This window comes from Rhinoraja longicauda, chromosome 24 (assembly GCF_053455715.1).
Source record: "Rhinoraja longicauda isolate Sanriku21f chromosome 24, sRhiLon1.1, whole genome shotgun sequence".
Classification (NCBI taxonomy): Eukaryota; Metazoa; Chordata; class Chondrichthyes; order Rajiformes; family Arhynchobatidae; genus Rhinoraja; species Rhinoraja longicauda.
The window spans coordinates 36,090,284-36,114,318 of record NC_135976.1 but is presented as its reverse complement, the minus strand read 5'-3'; the positions used below and the strand labels follow the sequence as shown (position 1 = coordinate 36,114,318).

Sequence of the window (24,035 nt, the reverse complement as noted above, 5' to 3'; positions counted from 1 at the left end):
ATCGTTCCGAGTCAGCATGGATTTACGAAGGGGAAATCACGCTTGACAAATCTACTGGAATTTTTTGAGGATGTAACTAGGAAAATTGACAGGGGAGAGTCGGTGGATGTGGTGTACCTTGACTTTCAGAAAGCCTTCGACAAGGTCCCACATAGGAGATTAGTGGGCAAAATTAGAGCACATGGTATTGGGGGTAGGGTACTGACATGGATAGAAAATTGGTTGACAGACAGAAAGCAAAGAGTGGGGATAAATGGGTCCCTTTCGGAATGGCAGGCAGTGACCAGTGGGGTACCGCAAGGTTCGGTGCTGGGACCCCAGCTATTTACGATATACATTAATGACTTAGATGAAGGGATTAAAAGTACCATTAGCAAATTTGCAGATGATACTAAGCTGGGGGGTAGTGTGAATTGTGAGGAAGATGCAATAAGGCTGCAGGGTGACTTGGACAGGTTGTGTGAGTGGGCGGATACATGGCAGATGCAGTTTAATGTAGATAAGTGTGAGGTTATTCACTTTGGAAGTAAGAATAGAAAGGCAGATTATTATCTGAATGGTGTCAAGTTAGGAAGAGGGGATGTTCAACGAGATCTGGGTGTCCTAGTGCATCAGTCACTGAAAGGAAGCATGCAGGTACAGCAGGCAGTGAAGAAAGCCAATGGAATGTTGGTCTTCGTAACAAGAGGAGTTGAGTATAGGAGCAAAGAGGTCCTTCTACAGTTGTATCGGGCCCTGGTGAGACCGCACCTGGAGTACTGTGTGCAGTTTTGGTCTCCAAATTTGAGGAAGGATATTCTTGCTATTGAGGGCGTGCAGCGTAGGTTCACTAGGTTGATTCCCGGAATGGCGGGACTGTCATATGTTGAAAGGCTGGAGCAATTAGGCTTGTATACACTGGAATTTAGAAGGATGAGGGGGGATCTTATTGAAACATATAAGATAATTAGGGGATTGGACACATTAGAGGCAGGAAACATGTTCCCAATGTTGGGGGAGTCCAGAACAAGGGGCCACAGTTTAAGAATAAGGGGTAGGCCATTTAGAACGGAAATGAGGAAGGACTTTTTCAGTCAGAGAGTGGTGAAGGTGTGGAATTATCTGCCTCAGAAGGCAGTGGAGGCCAGTTCGTTGGATGCTTTCAAGAGAGAGTTGGATAGAGCTCTTAAGGATAGCGGAGTGAGGGGGTATGGGGAGAAGGCAGGAACGGGGTACTGATTGAGAGTGATCAGCCATGATCGCATTGAATGGCGGTGCTGGCTCGAAGGGCTGAATGGCCTACTCCTGCACCTATTGTCTATTGTCTATTGTCTAATTCTCACACCATTGCAACGTTCCAAATGGTCAGTAACTAAGTTCTCAACAGTTCCTTTGGCCCATGGAAACATACTACCTTCAACAAGTGAAATAAATGAGTGAGGAGAAACGAGAATACAAACTACTCGTTACTTACATTCACATTTGAGCTGCAATGTTGTCCATGTTGAATCTTCCTTGCAAGTAACAGATCTTGAACCATTTAACGAGTCTTCCTTGAACACATAACCCAAATTGCACCCATAAATTACCTCTGCCCCCTCTTTAAATGAGGTCTCAGAAGTAAATTCATCAACTGGAAAGCCATTTTCCAACTCTGGAGGTCTGCCACAGTCAGCTGTAAAATAAATAGGATTATTAAGTTAAACACAAAGTGCTGGAGGAACTCAGCGGGTCAGGCAGCATCTGTGGAGGGAGATGGACAGATGATGGTGCGGGTCAGCACCCTTCTTTAGACTGGAGTAGGGAGGAGATGGAGAGAGGTGGGAGGGGGACAAAGACTGGCAGTGATAGATGGATTGTTCACCAACAGTTCAGGAACAAGAGAAGCCGTATTAGGCTGAGGGGTCTTGACGGAAGGGACGTGAAGCACACGTGAGAACCTAGACACAAAGAAGGCTGAAAGGTTTTTCCACTAAGGGTTGCTAAATCTTTGGATCTCTCTTCCTTGAAAAGCCGTGGAATTACAATCTTTGAATATTCTTGAGGCAGAGTTAGATAGATTCTTGACAAGCAAGAGGGTGAAAGGTGACTCGGTGTGGACGAGAATGCAGGGTTGAGATTACAATCAAGTCAGCCATGATTAGTGAGTTTACTTCAATGTAATGACTATTCTGGGTAAGGCAGATGAACTTTGAGCCTGGATCTGTGCATGGAACTATGATGTTGCGGCCATTACAGAGACTTGGTTACGAGAGGACGGGACTGGCAGCTCAATGTTCCAGATTTCGATGTTTCAGATGCGATAGAGAGGAAGGTAAAAGAGGTGGAGGAATTGCATTACTAATCAGGGAGAATATCACAGCAGCACTCAGGAGTGGGTACTGTAGGGTTTGTTCCCTAAAACAATATGGGTTGAGCTCCAAAATAGGAAAGGTGCAATCACTCTAGGGAGAGGTTGAGCAGGCTGGATCTCTATTCCATGGAGCGCAGGATGAGGGGAGATCTTATAGAGGTGTACTAAATCATGAGAGGAATAGATCGGGTGGATACACAGTCTCTTGCCCAGAGTAGGGTATCGAGGACCTGAGGACATAGATTCAAGGTGAGGGGGGAAAGATTTAATAGGAATCCGAGGGGTAACTTTTTCACACAAATAGTGGTGGGTGTATGGAACAAGCTGCCAGAGGAGGTAGTTGAGGCTGGGACTATCCCATCGTTTAAGAAACAGACAGGTACATGGATAGGACAAGTTTGGAGGGATATAGACCAAGTGCAAGCAAGTGGGACTAGTGTAGCTGGGACTTTGTTGGCCAGTGTGAGCAAGTTGGGCCAAAGGGCCTGTTTCCCCACTGTATCACTCTATGACACTGACACTCTGATAGGGTTATACCATAGGCAGCAGGATATAGAAGAACAGAAAAGCATACAAAATGCTTGAGTAACTCAGCGGGTCAGGCAGTATCTCTGGAGAACATAGATAGGTGATGTTTCAGAGTGTTGGAGTAACTCAGCGGGTCAGGCAGCATCTGTGGAGAACATGGATAGGTGACGTTTCACAGAGTGCTGGAGTAACTCAACGGGTCAGGCAGCATCTGTGGAGAACATGGATAGATGACGTTTCACAGAGTGCTGGAGTAACTCAGTGGGACAGGGAGTATCTCTGGAGAGAAGGAATGGGTGACGTTTTGGGTCGAGACCCTTCAGAGATGCTGCCTGTCCCGCTGTTATTCCAGCAGTTTGTGTCCATCTTTGGTGTATACACTGTATGCTGGCGGTGCTGGCTTGAAGGGCCGAATGGCCTACTCCTGCACCTATTGTCTATTGTATATTATATGTAATATAACTATGTATATGTCATATACAGTTAGTTGGTTGAGTTTATTGTCACATGTACAAAGGTGCAGTGAAAAGTTTTTGTTCTGTGCTGTGCAGTCAGTGGAAAGACAATATATGATTACAATCAAGTCGGCCACAGTGTACAGATACAGGATGAAGAGAATAACGTGAATAAAGTTTAGTGCAAGATAAAGTCCAGTAAAGTCCGATCAAAGATACTCTGAGGATCTCCAATGAGGTATATAGTAGCTCAGGACTGTTCTCCAGTTGGTAATGGAATGGTTCGGTTGCCTGATACCAGCTGGGTGGAAACTGTCCCTGAATCTGGAGATTGACATAAAATGCTGGAGTAACTCAGCAGGACAGGCAGAATCTCTGGAGAAAAGGAACAGGTGACGTTTCGGGTCGAGACCCTTCTTCGGACTGAAAGTCAGGGGAGAGGGAGACATAGAGATATGGAAGGGTAAGGTGTGAAAACGACAGATCAAAGCAGGCGGTGATCGAGGAAAATGTAGAATAGTTCATTGTTGGCTGGGGGAAAAGTGACAAGGCATACATACAGAAAAACTAGTCAGGAGGACAGTGAAACTAGACAGAGAACTAGGATGGGGAAGGAATCCAGAACCAGTGGTCACAGTTTAAGAATAAGGGGTCGGCCATTTAGGACTGAGGTGAGGAAAAACTTTTTCACCCAGAGTTGTGAATCTGTGTAATTCTCTGCCACAGAAGGCAGCGGAGGCCGATTCACTGGATGTGTCCAAGAGAGAGTTGGATTTTGCTCTTAGGGCTAAAGGAATCAAGGGATATGTGGAGAAACTGGGACACTGATTGTGGATAATCAGCCATGATCATATTGAATGGCGGTGCTGGCTCGAAGGGCTGAATGGCGGTGCTGGCTCGAAGGGCTGAATGGCGGTGCTGGCTCGAAGGGCTGAATGGCCTCCTCCTGCACCTATGTTTCTATGATGGAGAGAGAGGGTTACTTGACGTTAGAGAAGTCGATGTTCATACCGCTGCCCAGGTAAACATGAGGTGTTGTTCTGAATCTGCAGGTGAAGCGTTTTCACACCTTTGTGTGGACTTTCTCTGGACATTAACTTGGACGAAGCAGTGGGGTTTGGGCCGTTTAGGCGGATGGACCTGCAGGGTCAGGGAATGGAGGGAATGGAGGGAGGGAGAAGGACCATGTGAAGGTTGAAGAGACGTTGACGAGAGGGCGTCAGCCTGGGATCACCCTCCCTCCCTCCCTGGGCCTTGCCCGTTCCGGGACCGGTGCTAGGCCTCGGCCTGCCCTCACCCGCAGCCCGGGCCGCCAGCACCACCAGCGCCGCCAACCGTAGCGCCATCGCCGCCTGCCTGACCAGGCCCGGCCCGCCGCTGTGACTAATGGACACCCGCCATCTTTGATCATGGCGGTCGCTACGATGCTCGCCACCATCTTTGATCAAGGCGACATCTTCGATAAAGGTGTTGCCCCCGCGCTGCCATCTTTGATGCAGGCAGCCGTCTTGGTTGGGTCCCCATCTTTGATTGTGGCCGTTATCCTAATGCAGGACGCCATTTTTGATCAAGGAGGCAGTCCCCGGTGCCCCGTGGCCACCGCTACATTCTGCACCCTGGCATGCAATCCAGCTGAGTATCGTCTGTGCGTTCCCTCCACAGATGCTGCCTGACCCGCTGAATTCTCTGTGGTTTGAGCTATGCGCTTTACCCAGCAGGTTATTGTTTGCTTGGTGCAAACGGCAGCCCGCAGCAGTGAGGGTTTGTTACACCAAGTCAACAATATGTAAATTGTCCCATGCACCAGGAGCACAACAATGACATTATTTCTTGCTGCAGCTTTATAGATCCATTATGTAAAAAGCCACCTATCCATGTTCTCCGGAGATAGCACCTGATCCGCTGAGTTACTCCAGCTCTCTGTGTCCAGTTGTACAATAAACAATAGTTCAATAAACTCTGTTTTTTTCGCAATGGATCGAGTCCAGGTGTAAAAAGAAAGGCAAGTCAAGTTTATTTGTCACATGCACATACACGATGGGCAGTGAAATGAAAGTGGCAATGCCTGCGGATTGTGCACAAAAAAGAATTACAGTTACAGCATATAAATACAGTTAATACAGAGAAGACAAAATTTAGTCCCTGGAGCTATAAAAGTTAACAGTCCTGATGGCCTGTGGGAAGAAACTCCGTCTCATCCTCTCCGTTTTCACAGCGTGACAGCCGAGGCGTTTGCCTGACCGTAGCAGCTGGAACAGGCCGTTGCTGGGGTGGCAGGGGTCCATCATAATCTTGCTTGCTCTCGATCTGCACCTCCTGATGTATAGGTCCTGCAGGGGGGCGAGTGTAGTTCCCATGGTGCGTTCTGCCGAATGCACTACTCTCTGCAGGGCCATCCTGTCCTGGGCAGAGCTGTTCCCAAACCAGACTGTAATGTTGCCGCACAGGATGCTCTCTACAGCCCGAGTAGAAGCAATGAAGGATCCTCAGAGACACTCTGAATTTCCTCAGCTGTCTAAAGTGGTAAAGGCGCTGCTTTGCCTTTCCCACCAGTGCGGCTATGTGCATTGCCCATGTCAGATCCTCTTTGATGTGGACTCCCAAGTATTTAAAACTGCTCACCCTATCCACAGTAGACCCATTTATCTCCAGTGGCGTGTACGTCCTTGGATGTTGAGCCCTTCTAAAGTCCACAATCAGCTCCTTAAGTTTTTTTGACATTCAAGAGGAGGCTATTGTCCTGACACCAGAGTGCCAGATCAGCCACCTCCTCCCGGTAGGCCTTCTCATCGTTGTCGGAGATCCGGCCCACTACCACAGTGTCATCAGCAAACTTGATGATGGAGTTTGAGCTGAACATGGCCACACAGTCATGTGTGCACAGGGAGTACAGTAGGGGGCTAAGGACGCAACCCTGGGGGGATCCTATGTTCAGGGTGAGGGAGTTAGATGTGTGTTCCCCATCCTGACCACTTGGGGCCTGACCTCTCTATGCTGTGGTGCACAGGTCCAACCACAAGCGAGAGTTTTGCTCCCATCTCAATTCACTCCCATTCAAGAGAGCTAGATAGAGCTCTTAGGGATAGCGGAGTCAGGGGGTATGGGGAGAAGGCAAGAACGGGGTACTGATTGAGAATGATCAGCCATGATCACATTGAATGGCGGTGCTGGCTCGAAGGGCCGAATGGCCTCCTTCTGCACCTATTGCCTATTGTCTATCTCCCAACCTACCCCATTGCAGCTCTTGCATTTAAAAAATATTTTATCGGGGCAGCACAGACATGCAGCGGTAGAGTTGTTGCCTTACAGCACCAGAGACCATGGTTTGATCCTGACTACGGGTGCAGTCTGAATGGAGTAAGGACCTAAATGGCTCCTCTAGATATTTCTTACATTCTAAGCATAGTCAAGGGCGCAACGGCCCAGAGACCTGGGTTCAATCCTGACTATGGGTGCTGTCTGTAGGAGCCTGTACGTTCTTCCCATGGGTTTTCTCCAAGATCTTCCATTTCCTCCCACACTCCAAAGACGTATAGGTTTGTAGGTTAATTGGCTTGGTATAAAATGTAAATTGTCTCTGGTGTGGACAGAGTTGATGTGCAGGGATTGCTGGTCAGCACAGACTCTGTGGGGTGAAGGGACTGTTTGCATGTTGTATCTCTAAACTAAACTGTAACACTACATTCTGCACTCTGGTATTCATTCCCCTAGCCCTGCCTGTTGTACTAGTAGGACTTGATTGTACTGGATATGATTTCACTGGATAGCATTCAAAACGTTTTTCACTAGAACTTGGTGCATTTGGCAATAATAAAAAAACATATTCAAACATGGGCGACACAGTGGCACAGCAGTAGAGCCCTGTGTGCCGAAGTATGGAGTTTGTACGTTCTCCCCGTGACCTGCACAGGGTTTTTCCGGGTGCTCAGGTTTCCTCCCACACTCCAAAGATGTACAGGTTAATTGGCTCGGTAAAATTGTAAATGGTCCCTAGTGCTAGTGTATGGGGATCGCTGGCCAACGCAAACTCGGTGGGCCGAAGGGCCTGTTTCCGCACTGTATAACCAAACTGGGACATTGTTCCAGAACAAGCTGCAGCTTGCTAGTTTGCTAGCCGGGCTCTGCAGGAAGTGTTCAGTGTAATTATATGATTTAATGAGTTTTCCAGACAAGGATTTTGAGTCATAATACCTACTGACTGTGGGGCAATGCCCCATGGTCTTGCCAACATTTATCTCCAAACAGGATTTAAACTTTTTTTTGTAAAAACAGTGAACAGCAGATGCTGGCTTACAAAATGAGACAGAGTAACTCAGCGGGTGAAGCAGCATCTCTGGAGAACATGGAACAATGACGTTTCACAGTGCGCAGGAGAAAGGATCTCAACTTGAAACGTCACCCATCCATGTTCTCCAGATGCTGCCTGACCCGCTGAGTTACTCCAGCACTCTGTGAAACGTCACCCATCCATGTTCTCCAGATACTGCCTGTCCCGCTGAGTTACTCCAGCACTCTGTGAAACGTCACCCATCCATGTTCTCCAGATACTGCCTGTCCCGCTGAGTTACTCCAGCACTCTGTGAAACGTCACCTATCCATGTTCTCCAGATACTGCCTGACCCGCTGAGTTACTCCATCACTCTGTGAAACGTCACCCATCCATGTTCTCCAGATACTGCCTGTCCCGCTGAGTTACTCCAGCACTTTGTGTCCTTGTGTAAACCAGCATCTGCAGTTCATCGTTTCTGCTCTGCCATGGCCTTCTCCTCCCTGAGGCTTTGCAAGAGTGATCGTGTCTAAATTCTTGCTCTGGTCGTGACAAAAGGAAAGTACAGTAATACACTGATCGTCAGTTCACACGCAAACCTTTCCTGTTCTGGCTTTTACCCAGAGTTTTATATTTAAGGAAGTTGATCTAATTCGAGAAATGGCGACCATTTTTTAATGTGTTCACTTATTTCGCATTGGACAAGGAGACTTTCATCCGTAGCTGCAGTTTTGGATCGTTGTTTGAGAATGCTGTAATTTAGTATTTCATTCTGTAATCATTTTATTAAAGTGTAAACAGTTTGTCTAACTATAATGTAAATGGGGTGCCAGGAAATGCCAGTCATGCACTAAATTTGGGTGTGGTTTCATACAGACTGAAAGCAAGATTCTACAGATAAAACTTAGAACATAGAACTTAGTACAGGACAGGAACAGGCCACAGTCCTTGCTGACAAATGAGCTAAATCCCTCAGACTGTAATAATCCAGTCATTGAAACATAGAAAATAGGTGCACGAGTAAGCCATTTGGCCCTTCTTGTTTTCTCCCCATATCTCTCGATTCCTAGTCCCAAGAGCCAAATCTAAGTCTCTCTTCTGTCAGGCAGTGTCTATGGAGGAAATATCTCCTTTTTACCTCCATCATTATTGCCATCCATCTGCCCATTTACTCCCCCTCCTTCCCTCTCACCTGCAACCGGGGGGGGGGGGGGAGCTCGCCTTGCGGAAACAAGGAATTGCAGGTGCAGATTTACAAAATGGGACAAAGTGCTGGAGTAACTCACCGGGTTAGGCAGCATCTCTGAAGAACATGGATAGGTGACAGTTTGGGCCAGAACTCTTCTTCAGGTTGATTGAAATTTGAGGATGGGGTGGGGAGAGAGGAAGTAAACTGGAAGGGAGGTACCTAGAACCAGGGATCACAGTTTAAGAATAAGGGGTCGGCCATTTAGGACCGAGATGAGGAAAAACCTTTTCACCCAGAGTTGTGAATCTGTGGAATTCTCTGCCACAGAAGGCAGTGGAGGACAATTCACTGGATGTTTTCAAGAGTTAGATTTAGCTCTTAGGGCTAACGGACTCAAGGGGTTCTCCCCATAACCCCCGACACCCACACTAAATCAAGAATCTATCTATCTCTGCCTTAAAATATCCATTGACGGCCCCCATGGTCTTCTGTGGCAATGAATTCCACAGATTCACCACCCTCAGACTAAAGAAATTCCCCCTCATCCTCCGAAAGGAATGTCCTTTAATTTTGAGGCTATGACCTCCGGTCCTGGACTCTCCCACTAGTGGAAACATCCTCTCCACATCCACTCTATCCAGGCCTTTCACTATTTGGTAAGTTTAAATGAGGTGGCCCCTCATCCTTCTAACCTCCAGCGAGTGGAGGCCTAGTGCTGTCAAATGCTCATCATATGTTAACCCACTCATTCCTTCATCAAGACCAGACACTCCAATAACCAAAGGTAATCACTGGGCAAGATAAAAGAAGGAAAAGAGAGAAGTTAAAAAATGCATCAATTTTATTATCATTCGCAGTTAAGTGCTTTGAAACTACATTTAATATTAGGACATAATCTCAAAGGTGCACAGAAAACTTCAGAAGCAAACTGAATCATCTAATCATCTTTCACGCTACAGAAGCTCCTCGACTTATGATATTTCGACTTTATGATGGTGCAAAAGCGACACATTCAGCAGAGACCGTACTTCAAATTTTGATCTTTTCCCGAGCGAGTGACATGCGGCACGATACTCTCTCGTGATGCTAGGCAACGGCAGCGAGCCGCAACTCCCAGCCAGTCGACCGGCTATGATGTTTGCTAGGTTAGGTGGCTATGGTGTTTGGTAGGTTAGGTGGCTATGGTGTTTGGTAGGTTAGGTGGCTATGGTGTTTGGTAGGTTAGGTGGCTATGATGTTTGCTAGGTTAGGTGGCTATGATGTTTGCTAGGTTAGGTGGCTATGATGTTTGGTAGGTTGGGTGTATTAAATGTATTTTCGACTTACGATATTTTCAATTTACGCTGGGTTTATTGGAACGTAACCCCATCGTAAGTCGAGGAGCATCTGTGTTTTGAAAGTTTGGCTGTCGTCATTACATTCGGAACTTTACAGACCTTTGACGTTAAGTCTGTTTAATAGTGTACAATTGATTTAGTAAGCATAATGCATCATAAACAGGTCACATCCTATGTAAAGGCATGAGACTGCACGGGCTCCGGTCCACCCATTGCCCAACTGTCTCAGGGGAACAGAACATGTACCTGGACCTTTGCACCAGGCTAGGCACAATCTTGCTGCAACACACTACAATGCACACAACACATCTCCACACAAACAAAAATTGTCATTTCCACCGTAGTTTTAATAATAACCAACATTGGGTGAAAAACAGATGCAACATTTTCTTTTTAAGATGCCAATACTACAGGTGTAGAAATAAAGTAGTTCTTTTTGCACGATTTGGTTCATAATAATAAAATGAAAAACGAAGTTGCAAGCCAAGAGCTCAATCCCACTGCAGCTTGGAATTTATAAAGAAGTTCTTAAGGTCATGATGTGCATTATGCCTGCAACCCAGGCGACAAATTAACCCTTAATCAACAGCAGTAAGACAGGAGGAATAGACAACAACACAAATCCTCTGCTTGCTTCAATCGCTCTCACCAACTTGGATCCAAAGGATTTCTCAACCGTGGTCTGGTTAAGTTGGGAATTCCATCAGTGCCGCCTCACAACTCTCCTGGCCTCAACCCTTCTCATGCACTGCCCCTCACTGGAAACCATAACATTTGGCCTCAAAACTCCAGTTCTGTTCCTCTCGAGAATCAATACCCTCCCCCCCCAATCGGCTGCAGTACAGGACCCATGGAGAGCAGCCGGTATTGAGAGTTAACACACGCACCCAACCTCAGCCGTCAATGACACCGTCTATCTGGACAGAAGCATGTAACGCTGCACCTGATATCAGGCAGGTTTGCGTTTTACACCGTAGACCAAATGGCTGGAGTAACTCAGTGGGACAAGCAGTATCTCTGGAGAGAAGGAATGGGTGACATTCTGGATCCGATGAAAGGTCTCGACCGGAAACGCCACCCATTCCTTCTCTTCAGAGATGCTACCTGACCCGCTGAGTTACTCCCGCTTTTTGCATCTATCTTCAGTTTAAACCAGCATCTGCAGTTCCTTCATACACTGTCTTCTACATCTGCAGCTTTTAACTGAAGACAAAGCTGGCGATTACGTACACATATCAAATCATGTTAATGTTGTCAATTGGCAAAGAATGAATTAAATTCAGAGCAATCACTGCAAAATTTAATTTTCTTCATAAAGCAGTATAAAGTGCTGGGGTATCTCCTATCTACAACCTACCTGTATAAACATTGCTGTTCAAACTTTATGCTTTTGAACTAAAAAGCAAGCAGCTGGAGGGGCTCAGCCGGTCGGGCAGCATCCGTGGAGGGAATGGACAGGCGGCACTTCCTCAGCGGTGGAAGAGTGGAGGGGAGAGGGCCAGTGCAAAGAGGCAAGGGGGAGGGGTTGGGCAGGAGCTGGCACATGATGTGGATCCAGGTGTGGAGGGGCGATGGGGAGTCAGGAGGGGAGAGATAACTGGGACACAATTGGTGGAGGAGCTCAGGAGCAACAGGTGATAGAGCCCAATGGGAAAGGAAAGTGGTGTGTGGGAGCAAACAGAGGAGGTTGGTGTGGGGAGGGGGGCGGGTGGGACACAGGAGCTTGGTGTGGGGAGGGGGGGGATGGGTGGGATACAGGAGCGTGTGTGTGGGGGAATGGGATGGGACACTGCTGCATGTGTGTGTGTGGGGGACAGGTGGGACACAGGACCGTGTGTGTGGGGGACGGGTGGAACAGGAGCACGTGTGTGGGGAATGGGATGCGACACAGGAGCGTGTGTGCGTGGGGACGGGTGGGACACAGGACCGCGTGTGTGTGGGGACGGGTGGGACACAGGACCGTGTGTGTGTGGGGGAATGGGGTGGGACACCGGAGCGTGCGTGTGGATAGATGGGGAAGGTTGGGGTTGGCAGGGGGGTGGGTGGGAGATGGCAGACAGGGAGGCAGCTGCGTGCGAGAGGGCGGGATATGCAAGGGATGATCTGGTGAACAGAGGGTCCAAGGGAGGAACAGGTTACCCTGAAATAAAAAAAATAAGCGCTCATGCAATCAGGTTGTAGACCACCCAGACGGAATAAAGGGGCTGCTCCTCTAGCTCAAATAAACAGCATTGTTGAAGTGGTGAGCAACTGAAAGGTGTCGGTCTGGGTGGCCTGGTACACACTCCACTGACAGGTAACATGCAGCTTCAGCAGGCAACACAACAGTGTGAAGTTATTTTTGATCATTGGCGTGTCCGTGCTGAGTTACTCCACCACCAAGACCATACCGGCACTTACACCAAGCTCAAGCCTCTACAGCTCATTCTGCAGTCGGACGGTACAAATGTGTGCATCACCCCAAGTGTCAACCAACCACGAGAGCGATGGGGCGGAGAGTTCACATCAGGGTGTTACCAGACCTGCCCCTTGCTCGATCAACTAGCCCACTCCAGTAACAGCCACGTTATTGACCTCTGCACGTGAATTAATCACAACTTCATGTCCGTTTCCACGCTGCACAACCTCAACGATGAGTAATGCTATTTACACATTTCACCAGAAAAATCGCAAAAAGCCAGATAACTTGGGAAATTAAAAAAAGATCAATGTTTCCAGCATCAATTTGGCCAAGAAAAAAAAAACTTCATCCAAAGCATGGCACTCACCCAAAGTTCTCAAGTTTTAAAAGTACAAGTTAACATTATTTTGTGAAGGAGTTGTAGTTTTATTAACGTATGTTTACTGTGAGATTGGAATGGTTTCTAAGATAGGCAGATGCTCCAGTCTGCATGATTAATACATGCACTCCCCACACTGACCAACTAACATCTGCCCAGATGTGTCTCACACATCACAAACTATCTGAACAATGGGACACTGGCACTGGATCCAAAATAACTCTTACACAGCACAATCAAAACAAGCTGTACCATCTGGAGTAATATAATCTAACAAAAAGTAATTGGTTTCTTGTGAGAAATTCCATATTATGAATTTAGAAATAAACAAAAGCCTTTGACAAAAATAACTTAAATAGCTCTTATAAACATAGCACAAAAAGTAAGGAAATTTGTTTGGTAGATTATTTCTTTGTTGTAACAATGCTTCTTGGCAATAAATCTTATACCTTTGGAAAGCCTGTTTATTTCCCTTTTAAATGGTGCCACATTTGTAAGGAACATGCATTTGTGGGATGAGCAGCAGAGCTGAGTATATGGGTTGCGCCCATGAAAAATTTGCCAAATCTTCTCTGCCAATGCCAAACAGCTTATTCTGGTTGCTATTGACTCTTGTTTTGAGCTTCTGGTACCCCCAGGTGCTGACAAGAATGGGATGCCATCCCACAACAGTGTGTGACCAGGCTGGTGACCAGCATGAGGAGGAGGTGCCAGGCTGTTATGGCTGTGTATGGTTCTTCCACACGCTACTGTGGCTCCTGTTTATTAAATGAATAAATTGTTAAATTGCCAATATGTCTTGTTTCTTCAGACTTCAATCATCCAATCCACCAAACAACACCGAACAAGAGTCAATGGCAGAATAAGCTGTTTGGCATTGGCAGAGAAGATTTGGCAAATTTTTCATGGGCGCAACCCATATACTCAGCTCTGCTGCTCATCCCACAAATGCATGTTCCTTACAAATGTGGCACCATTTAAAAGGGAAATAAACAGGCTTTCCAACGGTATAAGATTTATTGCCAAGAAGCATTGTTACAACAAAGAAATAATCTACCAAACACAAATTTCCTTACTTTTTGTGCTATGTTTAGATTCAGTGGAACCAGTGCATTAGTTTGCAATTGTTAAATAAAATATGTTTCCAGACAAAACTCAATTATAAAGATAAAAAATCACTTCCACAGTTTCTGCAGTTGATCTAAATTTCACAGCCCTCCATTTGCAAGAATGGGTTGGTATCTGGCCTGGTGCAACTTGACATCCCATGCACTCAGTTTCAATAGATTTACAACAATTGCATTCTTTTTAAAATCAAGGACATTTGGAATAATTCAGCGGGGTTCATGCGTTGGGATATACTTATCCAACGCGGCACACAGCAGTTTCGGTTCAACATCGTTGCAGACGTGATTAATCCAGTTCAACACATCTGTTCAAATTATTGACCTATGGGGGGAAACAAACAATTAGGGCCAAGTCTAACATGTGGAACGAGTTTAGTTAAGAAAGTGACAGCAACAATGTCGGAGGTGTTGCTGGCCATGCATGGGGTACAGTGTGTTGGTTTGTAGGGAGTGTCGCTGGCCATGCATGGGGTACGGTGTGCTGTCCATGCATGGGGTACGGTGTGTTGGTTTGTAGGGAGTGTCGCTGTCCATGCATGGGGTACGGTGTGCTGGTTTGTAGGAAGTGTCGCTGTCCATGCATGGGGTACGGTGTGCTGGCCATGCATGGGGTACAGTGTGCTGTCCATGCATGGGGTACAGTGTGCTGTCCATGCATGGGGTACAGTGTGCTGTCCATGCATGGGGTACAGTGTACAGGTTTGTAGGGAGTGTCGCTGTCCATGCATGGGGTACGGTGTGCTGTCCATGCATGGAGTACGGTGTGCTGTCCATGCATGGGGTAAGGTGTGCTGTCCATGCATGGGGTAAGGTGTGCTGTCCATGCATGGAGTACGGTGTGCTGTCCATGCATGGGGTAAGGTGTGCTGTCCATGCATGGAGTACGGTGTGCTGTCCATGCATGGGGTACGGTGTGCTGTCCATGCATGGGGTACGGTGTGCTGTCCATGCATGGGGTAAGGTGTGTTGGTTTGTAGGGAGTGTCGCTGTCCATGCATGGGGTACAGTGTGCTGTCCATGCATGGAGTACGGTGTGCTGTCCATGCATGGGGTACGGTGTGCTGGCCATGCATGGCGTACGGTGTGCTGTCCATGCATGGGGTACAGTGTGCTGTCCATGCATGGGGTACGGTGTGCTGTCCATGCATGGGGTACGGTGTGCTGTCCATGCATGGGGTAAGGTGTGCTGGCCATGCATGGGGTACAGTGTGCTGTCCATGCATGGGGTACAGTGTGCTGTCCATGCATGGGGTACGGTGTGCTGGCCATGCATGGCGTACGGTGTGCTGGCCATGCATGGGGTACAGTGTACAGGTTTGTAGGGAGTGTCGCTGGCCATGCATGGGGTACAGTGTACAGGTTTGTAGGGAGTGTCGCTGGCCATGCATGGACTATGCCGTGCTGTTGGTCACCTTGCTGTAGGAGGGGCTTCATTCAGCTGGAATGGACGCAGAGAAGATTCACCAGATTACTGGGATCGGAGAGTGCAAGCCATAAGGAGACACTTAATCCCACCAACAACCAACCAGAGAGCAGTCCTGAGCTACTATCTACCTTATTGGAGACCCTCAGATTATCTTTATTCAGACTTAGAGTCACACAGCGTGGAAACTGGTCCTTCGGTCCAACTTGCCCACACTGGCCATTTTACTGGACTTTACCTTGCACTCAACCTCTTTACCCTGTACCTGTACACCGTGGACAGTTTGATTGTAATCGTATCGTTTTTGCGCTGACTGGATAGCCCACAACAAAAGCTTTTCACTGTACCTTGGTACACGTGACGATATACTAAGCAGGATGGGAGTTTTTACCCTGGGGAGTGACCTTCAAGGTTTACAAAATCACAAGTCGCGTTTAAAGTTGCCCTAATCAAGACTGAAAACCGAATGGCAGAGTTTATGAGATGCACCTTTTGATTTGTGTTTTTAATTGTTTCCATCACTATGCAGTAAGAGGCTTCATCTGGCTGAAAGCCACTTGTCCACTGTCAGGGTCACGGTTCAAATTCTTTTGCTTCCTGGAATGAAGATAAACAGGAGCATGGGTCAACTACAGCTCCTCAAACCCACTCTGCCCGTTACATGTACAACACAAGGTGCTGCGGTAACGCAGCGTGGAGTCAGAAGGGCAACGACTGTTATGTTTTGTGTTGCCTTGACGTCTATCTACAGACACACTTTGTGTAGTAGTTTTCTTTTAATAGTTCCATCAATTAAAATGGCTTCTCATTCTCACTGCTCGCGCTATCTAGATCACAAGACGCAACTACACCATGCACTTAATTTGCATGTTTCAGCCCAGTTTCAATTGTAACAAAACACTGACCCAAAACGTCACACAGTCCGACAAAGGGTCCCGACCTAAACCATTGTGTTACAACATCGAGAACTATATTCTGCACTCTGTATCTTCCCCTTTGCTCTCTATTGAACTCTAGTTTGACTTGATTGTATTTATGTATAGTATATTTGATCTGTTTGCATAGCATCCCAAACAAAGTTTTTCAGTGTACCTCGGTACACGTGACAATACAAAGTCAAAACCAGAGTGGACTCCAGCTCTGTGGAAGAGACGATACAGAACTTTAATATGCCAATTGCTGGGAAATTAGGGCATAGATATGTAGAGGGGAAAGAGGCCCTTTGGCCCAACTCGTCCATGCTGACCAAGATGTCTTTTCAAGTTAATCCCACCTCCCTCCATCAAATTATACAGCATCCAGCAAATACAAAATAAATCAATATAAAACATATCTCACCTTTTGTACTTCTTAAAGCGGATTACGGCAAAAGCAATCAGGATCGACACAATGACGACTGCAACCAAGACACACACTTTCAAAACAAAAAAGTGAAATACAAATGTGAGAATGGCAATTTCAGTGACAGCTTGGACACACAATTCAATGTTCACATTGATATAGTGCTGGAGTAACTCAGCGGGTCAGGCAGCATCTCTGGAGAACATGGATAGGTGACGTTTCACAGCGTGCTGCAGTAAGTCAACAGGTCAGGCAGCATCCTTGGAGAACATGGACAGGTGACGTTTCACAGAGTGCTGGAGTAACTCAGCGGGTCAGGCAGCATCTGTGGAGAACATGGACAGGTGACGTTTCACAGAGTGCTGGAGTAACTCAGCGGGTCAGGCAGCATCTCTGGAGAACATGGATAGGTGATGTTTCACAGAGTGCTGGAGTAACTCAGCGGGTCAGGCAGCATCTCTGGAGAACATGGACAGGTGACGTTTCACAGAGTGCTGGAGTAACTCAGCAGGTCAGGCAGCATCTCTGGAGAACATGGACAGGTGACGTTTCGCGTCGAGACTCTGCTTCAGACTGACTGCAGGGCCTTTTAACCATTGTAACTGTTCCCACCGCCAGCACTTCCTCCGGCAGCTCCAACCCTCGTGTACAAAACCTGCCTCTCCCGTCCCTTTTAATCTTTCCCTTCTCACGTTAAATCAATGCCCCCTAGTTTTAGACTTTCCACTTGGAAAATATGCTGACTACCCACCCCATCTTTCACCTCAATTTTATAAATCTCTTCATGGGCTCGCCCCTCACCTTACTACACTCCAAGGAAAAAGTCCCAACCTATCCAGGCTTTAATATAACTCGAGCCTTATCGTCCCAGCAACATCCTTCGCTATATTTTATGCATCCTCTCTAGCTTAATCATATCCTTTCTGTAGCACGGGTTCCTGATCTGCACACAATATTCCAGGTGCAGTCTCACCAAGTCTTAATTCTTGTATTCAATGTCCTGTCCAATGAAGTTAGCCATGCCATACACCATCTTCACCACCCTGACAAGTGGTGCCCTATTTTCAGGGAACTTTCTACTTGTTCCCTGAAGCTCTCTGCTCTACATCACTCCCCAGGGCCTTGCCATGCTTTGTGTATATGCTGTCCTCATTAACTCTGCACCTGATCTTTGCCATGTCCTTGCTGATGGGCCCAAAGTAGCAAATAACAAGCTGTACATTTACATCAAACACACACAGCCCTTCCACAGTTCAAACTGATGTAAAGATGCCAAACAAATTAAGCACAAGTTTCCCCTTGCTGACCAAGATGCCCCATCTACACTAGTCCCATCTGTCCCTCTAAACCTTCCCTATCCATGTACCTGTCCACCGTTGTTAGAGTACCTGCCTCCACTACCTCCTGTCAGCTGATTCCATACACCCACCACCCTCTGTGTGAAGTTTCTCACTGTATCTCAGTACGCATGACAATAAGTACCAATACCAAAATTGTGTCAATCTTTGCGCATGTTTAACAAAAATGATAAAAAAATAGAACAGCATGAATTATCTGGCTTTCCAAACTTACCAATGACAATTGTCGTGTTGATACTTGGACCTGTGAAGGAACAAAAAAGGATTAAAGTTGCAACCATGCAGCCCCAGCAAGTGAAGAAACAGGACAAGGTGCAGATGTTGGAATTCTAAAAACAGAAAGCGCTGGAAATACTCAGCAGGTTAGACAGTATCTGTGGGAAGAGGAACAGGGCCGGCTTTTGAGGATGCTGGAATTTCTCGTAAGGAAGAGACAGAAGCAGGAAAAAATCAGTAGGTCTGGCAGCATCTGGAGAGGAAAGTGGGCGGGTGGTTGGTTGGGCCGATGCCCCTGATCTAGACCGAAGGATCTGGATCAGAAACATTAACTGCCCACAGATGACACCTGACCCATTGACCCAGTACTGGACCCATAGACCCAGTCCCTCCTTTTGGTCCCACTGTGGTCCACCAAAGAGTCGAGATGCCAAAGAAATCAGAACGAAAGAGGTCCAGTTGTGCGCGTTTGATTCTAGGTTTAGAGGGGATGATGGTGATGAATGCAGGGCTGTAGGCGATGACTGACGTACTTGTTCTATTCATCGTTTACCAAATATATTCAATGCATTTCTCCAAACATAACGCCAAAAACACTGATACAATGTGTTAACCGCTGAGATCACAGCATAGATCTCTGCTGCACAGCACTGCTTACATCTTGGTCACCGACCTGAAACATGAACTATTTCTCTCCCCACACATGCTGTTTGTATGCCAGACTTTCAACATCAGCAATATTTACTTTCCAATGTGTCCGTAAACAATAGCAACGATGGATCGCATTTAGGAATGTGAGCAGTATTTCTTTTACTATTAAATCACAAAAGCTCAACTTTTAACGAGTTTACAGGAGTTAAGAGCAGCAAGCCACCGAAACGCAATGTTTACTCTGAATTGCCTTTCACTGCAGATGCAGCTCTAGCCTCTAGTTTAGGAATGGTTCACTCACCACGTTTGCAGGTGGGCGGTGAGGGTACAAATTCACCGCTCCCTCCACATTTAATGACACTCTCGCCATCCATCACATAACCATCATTGCAGGTGAAGGAGATTGTGTCCTCGTATCTATATACAGGACCAAATCCTGCTGTGATGTTGACATATTCAGAAAGCTTGGGCAGCTGACATTTAATATCTAATTGAAGAACAAAGCGTGTGTTTCTACCGGACAACCAAAAGCAATGAAAAGCATTCAGATCCATTCATGACATTATCGAAGTACCAAAAACAAAAGCTGAAGCTGACAAACGGACCCAGGAAGATTAACCCTTTGACAGTCACACATTAGTCATCCGTGTGAAGGAATCTCAGACATGCGATAAATTTACAGGGATCTCCTGATGTCTGGCACAAAAGCCCGTCTGATTCCCGTTGAAGTCCATTAGTTGTAGGAGCAGAATTAGGCCATTCAGCCCACAGATCTACTCCACCATTCTATCATTGCCGATCTTCCATTCCCTCTGGACCCCCTTCTCCTGCCTTCTCGCCATAACCCCCGACACCCGTACTACTTAAGAATCTATCCACCTCTGCCCTAAAAATACCCATTTACAGCCTCCACAGCCGTGTGCGGCAATGAATTCCAGATTAATCACCCTCTGACGAAAGTAATTCCTCTTCATTTCCTTCTTAAAGATACGTCCTTTCATTCTCAGGCTGTGGGCCCTGGTCCTACTCTCTTCTTCTTAGGCCCCCTCAGGCATGGCTGACCATGGGTGGTCCTACTCTCCCACTAGTGGAAACATCCTCTCCACTCCATCCGGGCCTTTCACTATTCAGTAGGTTTCAATGAAATCTCATCCTTCTAAACTCCAACGAGTACAGACCCTGTGCCGTCAAACTTTCATCATGTTAACCAACTCATTCCTGGGATCATTCTTGTAAACCTCCTCTGAACCCTCTCCAGACCCAGCATATCCTTCCTCAGATATGGGGCCCAAATCTGCTCACAACACTCCAAATGTGCTCTGACCATTGTCTTATAAAGCCTCAGTATTACATCCCTGTTTTTGTATTCCAGTAAAGTCAGGAGTGTTTAATTGCCACATGTACTGGCAACGGAACAATTAAATTGGTTCTTGCTGCAACTTTACAGGCATGATAATGTAAATAAATATATATATAAATCAATCATAGTAAATGAATAGTCTGAAGGCTAGGTCTAACCAGACCATGGTAGTACAGAACCAAAGCACACAGACTGAAGCCTATGGTTGATGATTGTTGTCGAAGGAAGCTTGTGGTTCATACTGTGCCGTCTTCAAGAGCTTGATGGTTACAGGGAAGCAGCAGCTCCCCAATCTGGAAGTCACTGTTTTTGGTCCCCCACACCCTTTTCCCGATGGTAGTGGTGAGATGGGAGAGTGTGGCCAGGGTGTTCTGGGTCTTTGATATTAGCTGCCTATTTGAGGTAGCGCTTCCTGTCGATCGCTTTGCTGGTGGGGAGGTCCATGCCAGAGATGGATCAGGCAATGGCTACCACTCTCTGTAGTCTCCTTTGTACCTGGGGGTTTCAAGCTACTAAACCAGACCATGAAGCAACCAGTCAGAATGCCCTCTCCTGTATACTATCAAACTCAGCATGTATTTCGGTATTGATGAGCATTCTTTGTGATTGCATCAGTGAGCTGGCCCAGGATAGATCTTCAGAGACGTGTACAAAGGAACTTCAACATGTCCACTCTCTCCACAGGTGCCCAGTCAATGAAGGCAGGTTCATGGATCCTCAGCTTTCCCTTCCTGAAGTTAACAATCAACTCTTTGATCTAGCCTACGCTGAGAGCAAGATTGTTGTTCCGGGCCATCCAATCAATTTATCAAGCTCCCTCACGTACTCTGTACACAGAGACATTTTACAGTAAAATTAGCAACTGGGGAAAAGAAATAGAAAATGTAACTGAGGAACAGTTAATGGATTTTAATGCAGATAAGTGCGAAGGTTTGGATTTTGGGAAGTCAAACCAGGGCAGGACATTCACAGCGGATGGTCGGGCCCTGGGGAGTGTTGTAGAGCAGAGGGATCTAGGAGTACACGCACATAATTCATTTAAAGTGGCGTCACGGGTAGAGGAGGTGATCAAGGCGGCAATTGGTACATTTGCCTTCATCAATCAGGGTATTGAATATACGATGATAATAACATATCTGTCATACTGCAAGTAAGAATTTTATTGTTCTGTTCGGGACATATGACAATAAAACATTCTTGACTCGAGTTTAGAAGTTGGGATGTTATGTTACAGTTGGATAAGACGTTGGTGAGGTCTCATTTGGAGTATTTCGTTCAGTTTTGGTCACCCTGCTACTGGAAAGATGTCATTAAGCTGGAAAGGGTGCAGAGAAGATTTACAAGGTTGTTTCCAGGACATGAAGGCCTGAGTTACACGGAGAAGCTGAGCACACTCGAGGTTCAGTTGTACGCGTTTAATTCTAGGTTTAGAGGGGATGATGGTGATGAAAGCAGGGCTGTAGGCGATGACTGAGGTACTTGTTCTATTCATTGTTTACCAAATATATTCAATGCATTTCTCCAAACATAACGCCCAAAACACTGATACAATGTGTTAACTGCTGAGATCACAGCATAGATCTCTGCTGCACGGCACTGCTTACATCTTGGTCACCGACCTGAAACATGAACTATTTCTCTCTCCACACATGCTGTTTGTATGTCAGACTTTCAACATCAGCAATATTTACTTTCCAATGTGTCCGTAAACAATAGCAACGATGGATCGCATTTAGAAATGTGAGCAGTATTTCTTTTACTCGAATCACAAAAGCTCAACTTTTAATGAGTTTGCTGGAGTTAAGAGCAGCAAGCCACCGAAACGCAATGTTTACTCTGAATTGCCTTTCACTGCAGATGCAGCTCTAGCCTCTAGTTTAGGAATGGTTCACTCACGTTTGCAGGTGGGCGGTGAGGGTACAAATTCACCGCTCCCTCCACATTTAATGACACTCTCGCCATCCATCACATAACCATCACTGCAGGTGAAGGAGATTGTGTCCTCGTATCTATATATAGGACCAAATCCTGCTGTGATGTTGACATGTTCAGAAAGCTTGGGCAGCTGACATTTAATATCTAATTGAAGAACAAAGCGTGTGTTTCTACCGGACATCCAAAAGCAATGAAAAGCATCCAGATCCATTCATGACATTATCGAAGTACCAAAAAACAAAAGCTGAAGCTGACAAACGGACCCAGGAAGATTAACCCTTTGAGTCACACATTAGTCATCCGTGTGCAGGAATCTCAGACATGCGATAAATTTACAGGGATCTCCTGATGTCTGGCACAAAAGCCCGTCTGATTCCCGTTGAAGTCCATTAGTTGTAGGAGCAGAATTAGGCCATTCAGCCCACAGATCTACTCCACCATTCTATCATTGCGGATCTTCCTTTCCCTCTGGACCCCCTTCTCCTGCCTTCTCGCCATAACCCCCGACACTCGTACTACTTAAGAATCTATCCACCTCTGCCCTAAAAATACCCATTAACAGCCTCCACAGCCGTGTGCGGCAATGAATTCCAGATTAATCACCCTCTGACGAAAGTAATTCCTCTTCATTTCCTTCTTAAAGATACGTCCTTTCATTCTCAGGCTGTGGACCCTGGTCCTACTCTCTTCTTCTTAGGCTCCCTCAGGCATGGCTGACCATGGGTGGTCCTACTCTCCCACTAGTGGAAACATCCTCTCCACTCCATCCGGGCCTTTCACTATTCAGGTTTCAATGAAATCTCATCCTTCTAAACTCCAACGAGTACAGACCCTGTGCCGTCAAACTTTCATCATTGAGAGTGATCAGCCATGATCGCATTGAATGGCGGTGCTGGCTCGAAGGGCTGAATGGCCTACTCCTGCACCTATTGTCTATTGTCTATTGTTAACCAACTCATTCCTGGGATCATTCTTGTAAACCTCCTCTGAACCCTCTCCAGACCCAGCACATCCTTCCTCAGATATGGGGCCCAAATCTGCTCACAACACTCCAAATGTGCTCTGACCATTGCCTTATAAAGCCTCAGTATTACATCCCTGTTTTTGTATTCCAGTAAAGTTAGGAGTGTTTAATTGCCACATGTACTGGCAACGGAACAATTAAATTGGTTCTTGCTGCAACTTTACAGGCATGTTAATGTAAATAAATATATATATAAATCAATCATAGTAAATGAATAGTCTGAAGACTAGGTCTAACCAGACCATGGTAGTACAGAACCAAAGCACACAGACTGAAGCCTATGGTTGATGATTGTTGTCGAAGGAAGCTTGTGGTTCATACTGTGCCGTCTTCAAGAGCTTGATGTTCTCTAAATCTCTGTAAAGCGTCTTTGAGTATATGAAAAGCGATATATAAATAAAATACATTATTATTATTATTACAGGGAAGCAGCAGCTCCCCAATCTGGAAGTCACTGTTTTTGGTCCCCCACACCCTTTTCCCGATGGTAGTGGTGAGATGGGAGAGTGTGGCCAGGGTGTTCTGGGTCTTTGATATTAGCTGCCTATTTGAGGTAGCGCTTCCTGTCGATCGCTTTGCTGGTGGGGAGGTCCATGCCAGAGATGGATCAGGCAATAGCTACCACTCTCTGTAGTCTCCTTTATACCTGGGGGTTTCAAGCTACTAAACCAGACCATGAAGCAACCAGTCAGAATGCCCTCGCCTGTATACT

The 24,035-nt window shown here is 46.4% G+C and overlaps 2 protein-coding genes across 5 annotated transcripts in view; both read right to left on the bottom strand.

Moving 5' to 3' along the window:
- LOC144605180 (zona pellucida sperm-binding protein 3 receptor-like) overlaps positions 1 to 4,782 on the bottom strand; it is a 43,172-nt gene extending 38,390 nt beyond the window's left edge. For both annotated transcript variants that reach the window (XM_078420268.1, XM_078420269.1), the window contains exons 1-2: positions 4,613 to 4,782; positions 1,454 to 1,654 (exon numbers count right to left, since the gene is read on the bottom strand). In XM_078420268.1, the coding sequence (XP_078276394.1) occupies positions 1,454 to 1,654; positions 4,613 to 4,661 (250 nt within the window). In that variant the 5' untranslated portion in view covers positions 4,662 to 4,782. The remainder of the gene's footprint in view (positions 1 to 1,453; positions 1,655 to 4,612) is intronic.
- Positions 4,783 to 13,888: 9,106 nt separating this feature from the next.
- LOC144605184 (membrane cofactor protein-like) overlaps positions 13,889 to 24,035 on the bottom strand; it is a 30,713-nt gene continuing 20,566 nt past the window's right edge. Inside the window, exons 8-13 of one of the 3 annotated variants that reach the window (XM_078420275.1) lie at positions 22,261 to 22,443; positions 19,306 to 19,491; positions 18,352 to 18,381; positions 16,777 to 16,852; positions 15,928 to 16,035; positions 13,889 to 14,337 (exon numbers count right to left, since the gene is read on the bottom strand). In XM_078420275.1, the coding sequence (XP_078276401.1) occupies positions 15,960 to 16,035; positions 16,777 to 16,852; positions 18,352 to 18,381; positions 19,306 to 19,491; positions 22,261 to 22,443 (551 nt within the window). In that variant the 3' untranslated portion in view covers positions 13,889 to 14,337; positions 15,928 to 15,959. The remainder of the gene's footprint in view (positions 14,338 to 15,927; positions 16,036 to 16,776; positions 16,853 to 18,351; positions 18,382 to 19,305; positions 19,492 to 22,260; positions 22,444 to 24,035) is intronic. The other 2 variants (XM_078420277.1, XM_078420278.1) reach the window with 2 other exon arrangements.